At 45.6% G+C, this 18,553-nt stretch overlaps 1 protein-coding gene across 4 annotated transcripts in view; it reads right to left on the bottom strand.

Annotated features, from left to right (window-relative positions):
* The window catches only part of LOC115113850 (slit homolog 1 protein-like), a 202,750-nt gene that overhangs the window by 182,756 nt on the left and 1,441 nt on the right, over nucleotides 1-18,553 (bottom strand). For all 4 annotated transcript variants that reach the window (XM_065012727.1, XM_065012729.1, XM_065012728.1 and 1 more), the window contains exon 2: nucleotides 7,145-7,216. In XM_065012727.1, coding sequence (XP_064868799.1) covers nucleotides 7,145-7,216 — 72 coding nt within the window. The remainder of the gene's footprint in view (nucleotides 1-7,144; nucleotides 7,217-18,553) is intronic.

The following is an 18,553-nucleotide window of genomic DNA, read 5'->3' as shown; positions in this document are numbered from 1 at the left end:
TGTGGTTAGAGGGGGAGGTGTGGAGAGGGAGGGGCAGGGGTGAGAGGCATGGGTTAATCCGGGAGAACTAGGGGAGGCATGGAGAGTCAGGGGTGAGGAGGGGGGAGACTAAGGTGAGATCCAGGGCTGGGTGGTTCAAAGAACAGAGGGGGAGAAAGAGACCCACTGTAAAGCTGTCCTTGGGGCATGGGGACGTCAGAGCACTGTGTGAGTGTGTGTCCAAAGAGCTGCAGTGCCTGGCTAGGTGTTAGTGCTGCAGGCTTTACACACACACATGTGTACGCTGCCAAAGCTAATGCACTGGATGGTTTTGGAAGTGTTGCAATAACAGTTTAGGGAGAGACAAGCGTCCAGGTCTTAGAACCAACAGTAGTGTTCCTTCATTCAGAGAACCGTTCTCTGTGTGTGTGTGTGTGTGTGTGTGTGTGTGTGTGTGTGTGTGTGTGTGTGTGTGTGTGTGTGTGTGTGTGTGTGTGTGTGTGTGTGTGTCCTGTGAGGCCTCACGGCTCCACTCAGCAGTCTGTGTTTCCTCCCAATCGAATATAAATGCAAATGGCTGTTCCTGTTCCCACTCCATAAATATAAAGAGAAAAGTGTAGCTCACCTCCGCTCACTCTCTCCCCTCATGAATTTAGATGGAGGTAGAATAAGGGGAGAAAGTATTTCTGAATCTAGGTAACTTTAAACTATGGTCAGGTCAGCTCTTTCTTTGTTTTTCTTTCTCCTCATCTTTACCTCTGTCTCTGTCCCCCCCCCCCCCCCCCTTGAGGTGAGCATGATTTAGCCTGGCCTTGTATGCAGAGTTTGAATGTATGGCACTCTCCTGTTAGTACCATTGTGCCAGACAACCCCGTTTACATTATTGTTTTTTATTTTATTTATTTTTTTATTTCACCTTTATTTAACCAGGTAGGCTAGTTGAGAACAAGTTCTCATTTGCAACTGCGACCTGGCCAAGATAAAGCATAGCAGTGTGAACAGACAACACAGAGTTACACATGGAGTAAACAATTAACAAGTCAATAACACAGTAGAAAAAAAATGGGCAGTCTATATACAATGTGTGCAAAAGGCATGAGGAGGTAGGCGAATAATACAATTTTGCAGATTAACACTGGAGTGATAAATGATCAGATGGTCATGTACAGGTAGAGATATTGATGTGCAAAAGAGCAGAAAAGTAAATAAATAAATAAAAAACAGTATAAAAACAGTATGGGAATGAGGTAGGTGAAAATGGGTAGGCTATTTACCAATAGACTATGTACAGCTGCAGCGATCGGTTAGCTGCTCGGATAGCTGATGTTTGAAGTTGGTGAGGGAGATAAAAGTCTCCAACTTCAGCGATTTTTGCAGTTCGTTCCAGTCACAGGCAGCAGAGTACTGGAACGAAAGGCGGCCAAATGAGGTGTTGGCTTTAGGGATGATCAGTGAGATACACCTGCTGGAGCGCGTGCTACGGATGGGTGTTGCCATCGTGACCAGTGAACTGAGATAAGGCGGAGCTTTACCTAGCATGGACTTGTAGATGACCTGGAGCCAGTGGGTCTGGCGACGAATATGTAGCGAGGGCCAGCCGACTAGAGCATACAAGTCGCAGTGGTGGGTGGTATAAGGTGCTTTGGTGACAAAACGGATGGCACTGTGATAGACTGCATCCAGTTTGCTGAGTAGAGTGTTGGAAGCCATTTTGTAGATGACATCGCCGAAGTCGAGGATCGGTAGGATAGTCAGTTTTACTAGGGTAAGCTTGGCGGCGTGAGTGAAGGAGGCTTTGTTGCGGAATAGAAAGCCGACTCTTGATTTGATTTTCGATTGGAGATGTTTGATGTGAGTCCGGAAGGAGAGTTTGCAGTCTAGCCAGACACCTAGGTACTTATAGATGTCCACATATTCAAGGTCGGAACCATCCAGGGTGGTGATGCTAGTCGGGCATGCGGGTGCAGGCAGCGATCGGTTGAAAAGCATGCATTTGGTTTTACTCGCGTTTAAGAGCAGTTGGAGGCCACGGAAGGAGTGCTGTATGGCATTGAAGCTCGTTTGGAGGTTAGATAGCACAGTGTCCAATGACGGGCCGAAAGTATATAGAATGGTGTCGTCTGCGTAGAGGTGGATCAGGGAATCGCCCGCAGCAAGAGCAACATCATTGATATATACAGAGAAAAGAGTCGGCCCGAGAATTGAACCCTGTGGCACCCCCATAGAGACTGCCAGAGGACCGGACAGCATGCCCTCTGATTTGACACACTGAACTCTGTCTGCAAAGTAATTGGTGAACCAGGCAAGGCAGTCATCCGAGAAACCGAGGCTATTGAGTCTGCCGATAAGAATATGGTGATTGACAGAGTCGAAAGCCTTGGCGAGGTCGATGAAGACGGCTGCACAGTACTGTCTTTTATCGATGGCGGTTATGATATCGTTTAGTACCTTGAGCGTGGCTGAGGTGCACCCGTGACCGGCTCGGAAACCAGATTGCACAGCGGAGAAAGGTACGGTGGGATTCGAGATGGTCAGTGACCTGTTTGTTGACTTGGCTTTCGAAGACCTTAGATAGGCAGGGCAGGATGGATATAGGTCTATAGCAGTTTGGGTCCAGGGTGTCTCCCCCTTTGAAGAGGGGGATGACTGCGGCAGCTTTCAATCCTTGGGGATCTCAGACGATATGAAAGAGAGGTTGAACAGGCTGGTAATAGGGGTTGCGACAATGGCGGCAGATAGTTTCAGAAATAGAGGGTCCAGATTGTCAAGCCCAGCTGATTTGTACGGGTCTAGGTTTTGCAGTTCTTTCAGAACATCTGCTATCTGGATTTGGGTAAAGGAGAACCTGGAGAGGCTTGGGCGAGGAGCTGCGGGGGGGTGGAGCTGTTGGCCGAGGTTGGAGTAGCCAGGCGGAAGGCATGGCCAGCCGTAGAGAAGTGCTTATTGAAGCTTTCGATAATCGTGGATTTATCGGTGGAGACCGTGTTACCTAGCCTCAGTGCAGTGGGCAGCTGGGAGGAGGTGCTCTTGTTCTCCATGGACTTCACAGTGTCCCAGAACTTTTTGGAGTTGGAGCTACAGGATGCAAACTTCTGCCTGAAGAAGCTGGCCTTAGCTTTCCTGACTGACTGCGTGTATTGGTTCCTGACTTCCCTGAACAGTTGCATATCACGGGGGCTATTCGATGCTATTGCAGTCCGCCACAGGATGTTTTTGTGCTGGTCGAGGGCAGTCAGGTCTGGAGTGAACCAAGGGCTGTATCTGTTCTTGGTTCTGCATTTTTGAACGGAGCATGCTTATCTAAAATGGTGAGGAAGTTACTTTTAAAGAATGACCAGGCATCCTCAACTGACGGGATGAGGTCAAAGTCCTTCCAGGATACCCGGGCCAGGTCGATTAGAAAGGCCTGCTCACAGAAGTGTTTTAGGGAGCGTTTGACAGTGATGAGGGGTGGTCGTTTGACTGCGGCTCCGTGGCGGATACAGGCAATGAGGCAGTGATCGCTGAGATCCTGGTTGAAGACAGCGGAGGTGTATTTGGAGGGCCAGTTGGTCAGGATGACGTCTATGAGGGTGCCCTTGTTTACAGAGTTAGGGTTGTACCTGGTGGGTTCCTTGATGATTTGAGTGAGATTGAGGGCATTTAGCTTACATTGTAGGACTGCCGGGGTGTTAAGCATATCCCAGTTTAGGTCACCTAACAGAACAAACTCTGAAGCTAGATGGGGGGCGATCAATTCACAAATGGTGTCCAGGGCACAGCTGGGAGCTGAGGGTGGTCGGTAGCAGGCGGCAACAGTGAGAGACTTATTTCTGGAGAGATTTGATTTGTATTTGACACAGCTCTGCTGTATTGTTAACTTAGTAGCTCTGTCCAATGGAGTTGAGTAGCGATGAGTGTTGGTGGAGTGTACCACCAACTACATCGATTCGCTATCGGTCGATTATTGTAAAAATGTCCATTCTTTAATGCTTTCCTTGTACCTATGTTTGTCTTGTGACACCGCAAGCTTTTCTTTGGGTGATGGAATCCGTCGTTTTTTTTCATTAAAACACATTTTTACATGACCTCTGCCAAGGGAGCTGTGAAGGAACATTTTATGTTTGTGCTTTTCTAATCAATTCGACTGGGTTCATGCAAGTAACTGATTGATCATGGCTGGGAGGAATCCTCACTATCAATATAAGCAATTTGGCTGTGCGCCCAGAACATTGTTTTGAGAACTGAAAGGGATATCTCAGTTTCAAGGTCTCAGCTTGGAAAGAATAAGCTTTGTGAGGTATTGGTCGGTTACATGCATGAACCAAAGGGTAATGATTAATTAATTATGAATAATGAATAACGTAAATCATGCAAAAATAACTTGTCTGTGTAAGCATTATATAAGAGAACTAACGGGACTGCCCCGACAGAGCTCACTTCAGACCGGTACTTTATGGATCTAAGTTTGACTGTGACCTGTTGAGCTTGCTGACAATAAAGAGTGATTTATTTAATATTGACTTACAGTGTCCCTGTGTTGAATTTCCACATCAGAGCCTTTGCTTGTTAAGAGAGAAGGAGCAGCTCATCCTTGCATGGCAGATTTGTTCATTTTGTCAGGGACGCATAGAATGCACTTTTTTTATCGAAAATGATGGATTCAAAATCCAACGGACAACAAAGAACGGATATTTATAAAAGTATCGAGTGACAGTACACGCTTCAAGTCGTAACTTCCTACTCTATTGAAAAAATTATATTAAAAATATGGATTTCAGTACCCAAAGAAAAGCCTGCAGCTACAGAGGAGAAACAAGAAAAGCATTAAAGAATGGACATTTTTACAAGTATCAACGAAGTATGACTTGATGTTGTGGCGATACTACAATACCAGATTTCCATGGCAAAAAAATAAAACACGAATTAGACTGAACTCTATTATCCTACTTTATATAAAATTGTGGGTGCTACAGCTTGCAAAATAAACTAATGTGACTCTAGGTGACAACATAATGCTGTACATTTGTAGGAATGTTTTCCTCAAGAAATGTAATCTTCTTCATGTTTTGTTTCCTTGCCATGATAATTCAGAGTATCGCAATACTGTTATTGTGACAACCCTACTTCTGTGTGCATCTCTCTAGAAACCTGTGTGGAATATATTCATATTACAGCTACATTGTTGTTACCTAGAACCAAAGAGGGTTCATCAGCTGTCCCCATAGGAGAACCCTTTGAAGAATCCCTTTTGGGTTCCATGTAGAGCCATTTACACAGTTCTACCTGGAACCAAAACGGTTTCAAGCTGGAACCAAAAATGGTTCTCCTATGGGGACAGCCACAGAAACATTTTGGAACCCGTTTTTCTTAGAATGTACAGTATTGTATATATTCCTGCTCCTCCGAGTGATCCTCCATTTCCCCTCCAGACAGGAAGTCCTCAGGAGAGATTATCACGGCGACAGGCTCAATCAGCATGCTTCACTTTCTCAGACTGTCTGTCTGTGTTTCTTGTTTTTCTTTTCTGACTTGTTTCTGTATGTGAGTGCGTGCGTATGTTTTCTCAGTCGACCAGCAGACACTGTCTTTGACTGTAAGGTTAAACCGGTCTTCCTGTCAGGACCCTCCCCTGGGGTCACACTCACACCATCTCTGGGGTCGCTGGGGGTTTATGAGGCTCAAAGGTCAGGCCACTGTTAGTCCGCTGAGTCAGAGAGGGCAGATATACGAGGGTTTCACCGCCACATGACCGCAACAGACAGACGTGTGTGTGTGTGTGTGTGTGTGTGTGTGTGTGTGTGTGTGTGTGTGTGTGTGTGCGTGCGTGCGTGCGTGCGTGCGTGCGTGCGTGCGTGCGTGCGTGCGTGCGTGTGTGTGTGCCTGCGGGTTGGTATATCTATCGTTGTGGGGACCTATAATCCACAAATGTACCAACAAGAATAGTAAAACAAGGCCAATTCTCCCACGTGGGGACATTTCCCACGTCCCCATGAGGACAAAGGCTATTTTATGCTTAAAGGTTAGGTTTAAGGTTAGGGTTAGAATTACGGTTAGGGTTAGAATTAGGGTAAGGGGTTAGATTTAGGGTTAGGAGTTAGTGTTTGGGGTTAGGGAAAATAGGATTTTGAATATAAATTCATTTTAGGTCCCCACAAGGATAGAAGAACATAACGTGTGTGTGTGTGTGTGTGTGTGTTTGTGTGTGTGTGTGTGTGTGTGTGTGTATTCTATGGGAATCAGAAAGTTTATAGTCACCCAGGGAAAAGCTGTAGTCTGACTTTTAGTGCCCCTGTAAGGAACTGTTTCCTTCTACCTCACTGGTGACAAGCTGGCGACATGGAGGCATTTAACCTCTATACGGGAATGGCGGGGAGAGGAAGGAGGGAGGGAGGGAGGGAGGGAGGGAGGGAGGGAGGGAGGGAGGGAGGGAGGGAGGGAGGGAAAGGGAAAGGGGGGTTTGGTTAGTAGACAGGGGGAGAGAGGCAGGTTGTGAGGAACAGAGTGAGCGAGTGAAGAAGGGTGAAGAAAGGGGAAGATAAGAGGGAGAGGGATATGGAAGGGGTAATGACGTGGCTCTAAAATAGTAGAGGCCGTGGGGGTTTCAGCATCTCAAGTTCTACAGTCAGTCTCCAGTTACATTTTAAGCATATTTCAGTCTAAAGCACTTCCCCTTACAGTGGAGCTGTTTTTAACAGCTACATACACACACACACACACACACTTTTAACACCTACACCAGGAATCACAAGTACTGTTTAACTACTGAGTGATTCAGCGGCTGCACTTGTACATGTTAACAGGGTTTAGGACCTATTATATCCCTGAGTTAAAAGGCTAAAGACAGTATGGGAGTGGACGGTAATGTGTGTGTGTGCATATGCGTATTTGGTCATTGATGGTATAAGGGCCACTCTGAGATAGCAGAGAGAGTGTATAAGTGAGTTTATAAGAGGTCTAATGGACTGTACAGTTAGTTAGTGTGAGACATTCATTATCTCTAAAACCACTACAATGTCATCATCACCACTAACAGTGACATAAATAATCAAGTGTCTACAGAAATAGAATAGATGGACATTGTCATGACACTTCAGAATCATTAACAGTATTGCATTTATATAATATGCATGGGAAATCCTGTGTGCATGCACACTAAGTAATGAACATAGTGTAGATTACTTACAGCACACGGAGGTACTTGAGTCCAGAAAAGTCACTCTTGGTGATGCGTGTGAGGTTATTCCCATTCAGCTCCCTGCAAAGACACACACACGTATATTAATTATGTATCCAGTCTCTCCCTCTGGGCCTGTTCAGCCCGTTGACTCACTAACACAGTAATCAGTGGCACAGAAACAACTCTAGCTATTGATACCTGAGTCACGAGCCAACACACACACACACATATATATAAGCATGGACACAAACACAATCATGCATTTTTCTTTTATTTAACCTCTTTTTCACAGGGAGTCCCATTCAGGCCTTTCTCAAGGGAGCCCTGCATATACATAATTTACACATTTACATAATTTACACATACAACATAATAAAAACAATCACATTCCTCAGCAAATATTGTAGGTCCTTAAAGATGCCCTCTGCTATCTTAAGCACAACAGATTTGTAACATATTGCACAAATTGGATTCGTAGTCTATCATACAAATTGCAAAATTCGTAACATATCACACAAAATTGATGACAGTACACATTTGTATGACATAGTACACATTTGTATGACGTAGTTTGGTTCGTGAGCGCAACTTTAAAACAACTGGCTGTTTGAGGCTGCATCTTTAATCAACAAGTTGAACTGCCCTCCGAGAGACACCTTCACATCAAGTTGTAGAGATTTCTGTAGATAATTCCATACATGGGATGCAAAGAAACTTAAAGCAGTTATATATTTCATCTTCCTTTACAAATGGCACACTTTGCCCCAGGCAGTGCCAACACAGATGCAAATGTGAGTTAAGAATACCAGGCTTTGAAGACTGACACGGGTGTTTCTATAATCTTGTTCACACACTGCTCTTGCATTTACAATGTACATGTTTCCATTTGTAGCTTGAGGGGAAGAAGGAGAGAGAGAGAGAGAGAGGAGAAAGAGGGTGCCCTTTATGGAGCATATTGGAGTGTGGTAGAGACAGGAGTGTAACAGCTTCCCCTAGAGAGAGAGAGAGAGAGAGAGAGAGAGAGAGAGAGGAGAAAGAGGGTGCCCTTTATGGAGCATATTGGAGTGTGGTAGAGACAGGAGTGTAACAGCTTCCCCTTGATGCTTGCACAGCAGAGTCCCTGCCCATCTTTCTAAAACATCTGAAACCCTACCTCTTCAAAGATTATCTTAAATAAGACATCTCAGTCTTATTCCCCCGAGCACTGATTTTGCTGATTACTTTGCTGAGGAGAAATGTACTTACTGCAACTGTGGTATGTGATTGTCTCACCTACAGTAGCTTTCTTACGATGAATTCACTAACTGTAAGTTGCTCTGAATAAGAGCTTCTGCTAAATTGATAAAATGTCAACGTAAAATGTAAGAGATCGCCAATAATTATAATTCGATCAGAGCACCTCACTCAAATATCACTAGCTCATTTCAAATGGAATCCACGTCTCTCTTTCTCTACTCTCTCTACCTCCCTATCTATGGGTCCACCATCAGAGACCGAGAGGATTAGCAGTAGCCACTAGCTGGTCCAGGGGATTTGGGACAGGACATGGGGCCAGCCGGGCGAGAAAGCTAAGTGCTGTGGATATGATGAAACCAGCCTTCCTGCTGTGGGCTGGCCATCACTTGGGATAGAGGAAAGGAGGGATGGAGAGATGGAGGTAGGGAGATAGAGAGAGGTGAAGAGGGGGATAGGAGGAGTTAGGGACAGAGTTAAAGATGGAGGGAGGTGGAGAGGGGTATAAAGGGGGAGGGATAGAAAGGTAGGAAGTGGCTGGTACCCGGTAGGGCTGGAGATATAGAGTTGAGCAGTCTATCTTCCATGTTGACAATAAATGCTCCATGACAACAAGATTCTAATATGTATTTTAGAATAGGACTGTCTTAGAACTCTTAGTAGCAACCTTTAGCAATCCATTAAGAAACTAAATGTCAAACCCAGTTTGCTACGTGCAAGAGTGTATTTGTGTGTGTTTGGCAGCACGAGAGAACGGGTGGAGAGAAACAGATCGTCTCAGCAGTAGATGGCATCCTCCCACTTAGAAGACCTGCAGAGTACACGCACAGACTCAAGCACAGGCACACACCGTTTTCGTCAGTCAGTAGGGCTAGTATATGTCTTCTTACTCAGGATTAAAACGGAACAGTGCATGGTCCACCCCTCCTCCACTCCTAAAACCAAAAAGCCTCACTTCACTGCTATGCCGAAAGCAGTGCAGTCTCCCTCTCTCCCTCTCGTCTAATGACCACTCGAGGGACTATAGCACAGTGCAGCGGGCGGGAGAGAGAGTGGTCATTACAGACAGATGTGTGTGTGTGTGTGTGTGTGTGTGTGTGTGTGTGTGTGTGTGTGTGTGTGTGTGTGTGTGTGTGTGTGTGTGTGTGTGTGTGTACACAGGTGCATCGACCAACCGGCCACGGGAAATAAATAATAGAGTGAGCTTCATTAGCCCGGAGTCCGATACACACACATGTGCTGTTCATTACAGGTATACACACACACTCTTGGGTTCCCAACGTCTCATCTACAGGGTGGCCTTCACTGATGTCCCACAAGGAATTGTGGGACGAAGCGAAAGAAGAAAGAGAGAAAGAGAGAGTTTGGGGAAGCGGGCTAGTCATATAAACAAGCAGAACCTCTCCATTCTTCTCTCCTTCTGTTGTCAATTACTATAGGTTTGTATATGTCCCCTGGTCACACACACAATGCAGTACATGAGAGACGATTGGCTCATAATTGTTAGAGGCCTGAACTGCTTCTCTGGAGCACAAGCACTTTGGGAAAGATGGATGAGCTGGGTCAGCACAGACCTCCAGCAGTGGTAAGGTTAGATCTCCAAGGGCCTGACCCTACCTGAGGAAGCTTCATAACCCAGAGGAGAGCCTTCTCTCTGGGGTAACAACCCAAACCCAGGTCCCTGTCTGAGAGGGGCCTGGGTAGCTCAGGTCAACAGAGACCAGCTGTCTTTCACATCAGACGTGGGGAGACTCCTCAGCAAGGGGTTGGTGATGCGTGGAGACACACAAACACACCTCTAACCCTCTTTCCAGAAGCATAGGGACATACACACGTCTTTCCCTCGTCTCGCAGAGGCGTGGAGAGCGAAATTGACAGTGAAATTCTGAACACTACATGCTTGGATGGAAGTCGAAGTTGAGTTGAACCCTCAGTTGGGCTGAGCTGAAGAGAGAGGGTCATATGGAGTACATATGGACTCTGAACACAGCTACAGTTCACTACAGTCACCGCACCACTGAGAATGGGAGTGAGGGTTGCATTTAGTTCCATTCAAGCTTGGCTCCTAGTGCCAACATACTTCCTGGAGAATCTTGTAGATTTATGACATCACTGACTAATCTTTCTTCATCTCATCCTTGCCCAGTGGCCACCTGTAAAGACTTCCTGGTTCAGTATACCTTTGGGGGAGCCCATTACATACACACCACCGGTCTCACACACACAGCAACAGTCTACGAATCTATAACTCAGAGGCAGCAGAGGAGAAGAAACAACGCTGAAAAAGTCATTATGTTTATTCTTGCCATCTGTTGAGTTCCCTGGGCTAGGCTGAGTTGAGCAGAGAGAGAAGGAAGGCAGGCTGCATTGGGAAAGACCAGGTTTGAATTTAGCAATATTATTATTATGTGAAATGGAATCCAGAGCGGGAGGGAGAAAAAGCAAACACTTGCCTGATGCTCACACAAAATGCATGCACACGCAAACACACGTGTTCATATGTACATATACGGTGCATATAACATTTTAATAGCTAAACACATGTGCACATAAATACACATATTCTGCTAACACACGCATGGTGCATATAAATACACACACACACACACTCCTGTTTGGTGGAGAGCCAGAGAAGCAGTGTTTGTAGCTATAGAGTCATTTGTTGTGGACAGCTTTGGGCTGGCAGGGCAGAGGACACATACTGATGGAGGGAGAGCTCAGAGCTCCTCACTGTGGGAACAAGCTGGTCATTTCAGCAACAAGACCCTCTGTTTTGTTCAGTGAACACTGATCCTCATTACAAACAAATTAACCACTAACTGAGCAGAGACCCCCAACCTTCAGTATCATGTCACGTCTTTCTGCCTGCCTGCCTGCAAACTCACAAAGAACTACAGTTCCATGGGTTGATTATACTTTTAACTCTGTTGATAAAATGTCCCTGTAAAATTCCACCAGAACTTTCTAGGTACAGCATGACAGGCAGGTAGCTAGATGTCTAGTTGAGTGTGTGGCACACTGCCAGCATGACCAGATTCCACAGCATATGGAGGTGGCAGCCAGGAGAGTCACAGGCCAGGAGAGAGGGAACAGGAGAAAAACAGAGGGACGAAGAGGACAGCGAGACATAGGGATACAGAGAGAGAGAGAAAGCTGTCCGATAGAGAGATCAGCAATATGCAGACAGAGAGAGAGTTCTCAAGGGAGTCTACAGGTCATCTTGGGATTGTTATTCACTACAATCTGTGTAGTGGCCTGCAGAGCTGAGAGACACTGACCTACATAGCACAATCCTAAAGAACATGCCTGTACCAACACTACCCACTAAAGGAGAGAGGGAGAGAGGGGAGGGGGGAAAGAGAGAGAGAGAAACCAGACCACAGACCAGAATAACAGAAACGAGGCTGGAATGCTTCAATCTACAGGCAGAGGTCATGTTTCTCTCTCTCTCCCCGTTTCCCTTAAATGCTGCTTTCATTCTCTCTCTCTCTCTCTCTCTCTCAGCGAGGGATGAGGTGAGGGTCTTTGTGTGTGTGTGTGTGTGTGGATATTAAGGTCAGAGTGTTTTCACCTCCTGATTATTTACAGTTCTTAGTCTGTCTGGTCAGGCCTCAGGGTACTCAGTACTGGTAAGGAGAAGTAAATATTCCCCATCACTGACACAAACACTCCCACAGACCATGCATACGGTGGGACACACACACACACTGAATCCTGAATGTAATTTGCAAACCTCCCATTGACATCAATATCTAGTTTAAGCAGCCAAGCCCGTATCAAGTTGACTACATCAGCAACAGATATCAGCTTAGCCCAAACATCTGTCCTGAGAACCATCCTCCTTTGGACTTCACATACACAAACACTCACAAACCTTCTTACCACAACAACCTCGAGAACAGAATCCCACCACGATAAAGATAAAGGGAGATAGAGAGAGAGGGAGGTATAGAGAGAGGGATTGAAGGAAAGGAGGAGATGAGTCGAGAAAATGGTCAAATAGACAGTTAGTAATAAAACACAGATAGCATCTGCTATTGACTGTCTGTGTTAGAGACTAGCAGACTGGGAAAACATCACACACACTCAAACACACACAGATTTTGCGGTTATGACTAGAACCACGTTCACAGTTTGGGGGTCTTTCATGGTTTACTGCTGCATGACAGGACACACACACTCACAAAGTCACACACACATATGGTGACAGGAGCTAAGGTTTTACTCATGGTTCATATGGCTGAGTTATTTGGAGCAGGGTACTATCGACACCAGAGTTGTGACTTTGATTTCCACATGCTGAAAATGTGGCACTGTGTTAGTCCCTCTGTTTGGATAAAACACAATCTACATATTTACTTGATCTATGAAGATCTTTTGAACACACAGCTCTGGTCCTGTATGACAGATGTCGACCAATGTGTTTGGCTTTGATGGGCACTGACTGATCTCTGTGTGTGTGTGTGTGTGTGTGTGTGTGTGTGTGTGTGTGTGTGTGTATGTGTGTGTACGTGTGTGTGTGTACGTGTGTGTGTGTACGTGCGTGTGAGTCTGTACGTGTGTGTGTGTACGTGCGTGTACGTGCGTGTGTGTGTGTGTGTACATGCGTTTGCATGCGCACAAAGGATTTTCTCCTGCAGAGAAGACGCTGCACACATGCTGAATACTCTCTGTAGAGATGGGATCATTTACTGAACCATTGCACTGATGAACAATCTTTCAAACCTGACATATCTGCACTTCAAGTCAAGAAGAGAAAAGAAAAGAAAAGAAGATGTTTCTCAATGTTTCAGCATAGGAATTAAACAGGGAAACAAAACAACTCACACTGCACTACATTTTGTTCCAGCCCTGTAATATCAACACAAACATTATCTGAGCGGCCCTCATACCAATATCAAGCAGTCCTCTCTAGAAAGATTAGGACAGAAATGGTGTCGTAAAAAATACAAACCTGATTGAACAGTCTGCTGCAGGAGGAGACCTGCTTTTGTCCTCCTAAACCTCATTTATTCATTCATTAGCTTTTTTTGGCCATGGGGCTGGGAGGGTGGATGTCTCTCTCTCTCGCTTGTCAGGAGGTGGTAATCCCTTCATCGCTGATTAACACCTCTGTCCCTGCCAACCTCTCCCAACCCTCATCTATCCTTCACCCCCCCCCCTCTCTCTCTCTCACTCTCTCCTCTCTGTTATCACTCTCTCTCTTATTCATCCACAATACCATCCCTGTCTCCCTCCCCATCTCCCCGGGAACCCTCTCTCTATCCCCTCCCTCTCTCTCTCCCTCCCTCCCCATCTCCCCGGAACCCTCACTCTATCCCCTCCCTCCCTCCCTCCCTCTCTCTCTCCCTCCCCCTCCCTCCCCATCTCCCCGGAACCCTCTCTCTATCCCCTCCCTCTCTCTCCCCCTCCCTCCCCATCTCCCCGGAACCCTTTCTCTATCCCCTCCCTCTCTCTCTCCCTCCCTCCCTCCCCATCTCCCCAGAACCCTCTCTCTATCCCCTCCCTCTCTATCTCTCCCTCCCTCCCCATCTCCCCAGAACCCTCTCTCTATCCCCTCCCTCTCTCTCCCCCTCCCTCCCCATTTCCCCGGGAACCCTCTCTCTATCCCCTCCCTCTCTCTCTCCCTCCCTCCCCATCTCCCCGGAACCCTCTCTCTATCCCCGCCCTCTCTCTCTCCCTCCCTCCCTCCCCATCTCCCCAGAACCCTCTCTCTATCCCCGCCCGCCCTCCCTCTCTCTCTCTCGCCCTCCCTCCCCATCTCCCTGGAACCCTCTCTCTATCCCCTCCCTCTTTCTCTCTCTCTTGTCAAGAGTAAATTATGGATCAGATGAGCAGAGAACTGTCACTTATACCAGCTGTGGGGTGGTGCCAAAAACACTGCAGGCATCCCCTGGCACACACACACTGGCACAGCCCTGGAAAAGACCTGGCCGTCAAAGCCTCCAAGCTCCCCCACATGAATCTATCTATTCCATTCTTTATTATCTCACACAAGTACATACTCATATACACACATAATGTACCAGTCAAAAGTTTGGACACACCTACTCATTGAAGGGTTTTTCTTTCTTTTTTTCAACTTTTTGTCAACAAATTTTTATATTGCAGAATAATAGTGTAGACATCAAAACTATGAAATAACACATGGAATGATATAGTAACCAAAAAAGTGTTAAACAAATCAAAATATATTTTATATATGAGATTCTTCAAAGTAGCCACCCTTTGCCTTGATGACAGCTTTGTACACACTTGGCATTCTCTCAACCAGCTTCATGAGGTATGCACTTCAATTAACATGTGTGTCTAGTTAAAAGTTCATTTATGGAATATTCTTTTTTGTGTTTGAGCCGTGTTGTGACAATGTTGGGGTGGTATACAGAAGATAGCCCTATTTGGTAAAGATTATGGCAAGAACAGCTCAAATAAGCAAAGACAAATGACAGTCCATCATTACTTTCATTGAATCTTTATTTAACTATGCATGTCAGTTAAGAACAAATTCTTATTTTCAATGATGGCCTAGGAACACTGCCTGTTCAGGAGCAGAATGACAGACTTGTACCTTGGGGATTTGAACTTGCAACCTTTTGGTTACTATTCCAACACTCTAACCACTAGGCTACGCTGCCACCCCGAATAAAGATCATGATGGTCGATCAATCCGTAAAATGTCAAGAACTTTGAATGTTTCTTGAAGTGCAGTCGCAAAAACCATCAAGCGCTATGATGAAACTGGCTCTCATGAGGACCGCCACAGGAAAGGAAGACCCAGAGTTACCTCTGCTGTAGAAGATAAGTTCATTAGAGATCACTGCACCTCAGATTGCAGCCCAAATAAATGCTTCACAGAGTTCAAGTAACAGACACATCTCAACATCAACTGTTCAGAGGAGACTGCATGAATCAGGGCTTCATGGTTGAATTGCTGCAAATAAACCACTACTAAAGGACACCAATAATAAGAAGAGACTTGCTTGGGCCAACAAACATGATTAATGGATATTAGACTGGTGGAAATCTGTCCTTTGGTCTGATGAGTCAAGATTTGAGATGTTTGGTTACAACCGCCATGTCTTTGTGAGACACAGAGTAGGTGAACGGATGATCTCCGCATGTGAAGTTCCCTCCGTGAAGCATGGAGGAGGAGGTGTAGTGGTGTGGGTGTGCTTTGCTGGTGACACTGTCTGTGATTTATTTAGAATTCTAGGCACACTTAACCAGCATGGCTACCACAGCATTCTGCAACGATACACCATCCCATCTGGTTTGCGCTTAGTGGGACTATAATTTGTTTTTCAACAGGACAATATCCCAACACACCTCCAGGCTGTGTAAGGGCTATTTGACCAAGAAGGAGAGTGATGGAGTGCTGCATCAGATGACCTGGCCTCCACAATTACCCGACCTCAACCCAATTGAGATGGTTAGGGATGAGTTGGACCGCAGAGTGAATCAAAAGCAGCCAACAAGTGCTCATCATATGTGGGAACTCCTTCAGACTGTTGGAAAAGCATTCCAGGTGAAGCTGGTTGAGAGAATGCCAAGTGTGCAAAGCTGTCATCAAGGCAAGGGGTGGCTATATCTCCATCTGTTTAACACTTTTTTTGGTTACTACATTATTCCATATGTGTTATTTCATAGTTTTGATGTCTTCACTATTATTCTACAATGTATATATATTTTTTTTAAACTCACAAAAAAAAAACTTTTGACTGGTACTGTACATGTACATGTACACACATACACCATCACATACAGACAGGCAGACAGGCTGTAGACAATGAATGCACATGGAGTCCATGCTTGTCTGGGGTGAGTCCAACACTCTACCGTATCCCAGAGCAGGGCATTCTCTGGCATAAAGATAATCTTCTACTAACACTACCCTTCAGACACACACACCAGCCAAAAACACACATAGTTTTTTCATTTATTTTTATTTAACTAGGCCCAACACGTACTCCTGAGTGGCACAGCGGTCTAAGGTGCTGCATCTCAGTGCAAGAGGCGTTACTACAGTCCCTGGTTCGATTCCAGGCTGTATCACATCCGGACGTGATTGAGAGTCCCATAGGATGGCGCATAATTGGCCCAGTGTCGTCCGGATTTGGTCGGGGTAGGCTGTCATTGTAAATAAGAATTTGTTCTTAATTAACTGACTTGCCTAGTTAAACAAAAAATAGACAAGTCATTTAAGAACAAATTTGTATTTACAATGACGGCCTACCAAAAGGCCTCCTACGGGGGCTGAGATTAAAAATTAAATATAGGACAAAGCACACATTGTAAATAAGAGAGACAACACTGCGATGAGTCTGACCCTGAGGTGGCTGGAGAGCTGTATTCTGCTGAAGAGAGGATGAACGAGGCCAGCCCAGTCATTCCAATCCCATTATCAGCTCATTGCCACTCCACACAGATAGTCCACAGTGTTATCAGAGCTGTCCAGCAGCCATAGCTGGATCCAATGGAGAGATAACACAGATAAGAAGGGATGGTAATAGAGAAATAGATGCAAGCTAGGGACGGCCATTTCTGAAACTTGTGGGATGTGTGCATATACTGTATATGTGTGTACCAAAATATGTCATATTTAAATACCTGTTGAATTGCATCAGGCCTATACAAACCAATCCATGGCATAGTTTAAGTATGAGTGATGCAGAGAGGTTTGTTTGTGAATTGGACTAAGAATGGACGGCAGGCTGAAGACATCCTAGCCACTGCAGGAGAAGGTGTGTGATTTTAACACCTGGGGCTGAGCTGAGCTGAGATACAGTCTGTGGAGGTCAGAGGTCAGGGCTGATTCAAACCCACAGTGACAAGTGTAAATGGGAAACTGCAGTCAGTGTCAAGACCTCCCCCAAATCACACACACACACACACACATACTCACGGTCCACTGACCAACACACATCGTTCACACACACACTTTCCCCTCAAATCGCCCCAGCATTCCAGGATTGGCCAATAAAGCTTGTCCAGACAGGCTGTGTCCCTCTAACCTCCTTCATACCTTCCCCTCTCTCCACCTGAAGTCAATGTAAAGGCCTGTACTCTGCCCCAGTAGTTGTCTACCCCAGTACCCCTCACCAATATTGCACTATTATCAGCCTTAGCGGTGTTTTCACACACACAGACCCAGCGGACCAGCGGGTTGACTTGTTCAATCATCTTGATGGATCACCCTATATAACAGCCCTGGATTACAGAGAGTTTATATTGTTAACTAACCAATTCATGGAGACCAAGAACCTTCTACATGACATACACACACGCACCACACATACAGAAAACTTGAAACGCTTGACTACTTAAAAGTCTAACCGCCAAAGAGTGAAGGTCTGCCAGACACACAGACAGAAGCATTTAGAGAGGCACAGAAATCCGTCCTATTTAGCAAGACGGTTTGAAGCATGAAATCACATTACAAATCCCAGGTATAACAGCTAGTATACATGACCTACACATATATAAACTAACTGCAACACATAAAACACACTTCAGTTTAACTACGGTACACTCTCAGAGCATACGGCTGTTCATGTAAAAGGAAACCACAAAATCGTCATGTTTCCCCCTAGAAAATGTCCCAAGCGTGTGTGTGTGTGTGTGTGTTCTGTCTGTGAAAACACAAGCAGCTCTGACCCATGCATCCGCTACAAAAAGGTGTTCTTAGAAATGAAATATGGAGTTCATGAAATATGCAGTCAGCTCCCGCTACGCAAACGCTGCTTCTGACACAAGTGTTTCTCTCCTCCGTTCCCACAACATCTTTTATTCATCTGAGCTATTCTAGAAGCTGAAACAGAACAATCTATTTCCCTCACCTCTCCTATCCTCCTCCTCACCACTGATTTACAGATGAATATTTCAAAAGGAAATCCATAAAAGGAGAAATCTCTTTCCATTTCTCTCATCATCCCTCCACTTTCTCCTTCCTGCTACAAGACGTCCAGCAGATCTTCTCACAGGCAGGACACACTTAAGGAGCAGATTTGCTTAATTTTCTACATGATTTAACAATTTGAGGGAGAGGGGGGTCTGCAAGTGGGAGGGAGGGCCGGTGCAGGAGGGGGAAAGAGAGAGAAAGAGAAGATCCAGTCTACAGATAGTGAACTAACTATATCATCAGGAGAATACACCGTGTCCTGAAACCAACGGAATGTAGGCTAA

This window comes from Oncorhynchus nerka, linkage group LG28, assembly GCF_034236695.1.
Source record: "Oncorhynchus nerka isolate Pitt River linkage group LG28, Oner_Uvic_2.0, whole genome shotgun sequence".
NCBI classification, from domain to species: Eukaryota; Metazoa; Chordata; class Actinopteri; order Salmoniformes; family Salmonidae; genus Oncorhynchus; species Oncorhynchus nerka.
Note: the sequence above shows the minus strand (reverse complement) of the source record. Positions and strands in the feature narration are given on the sequence as shown.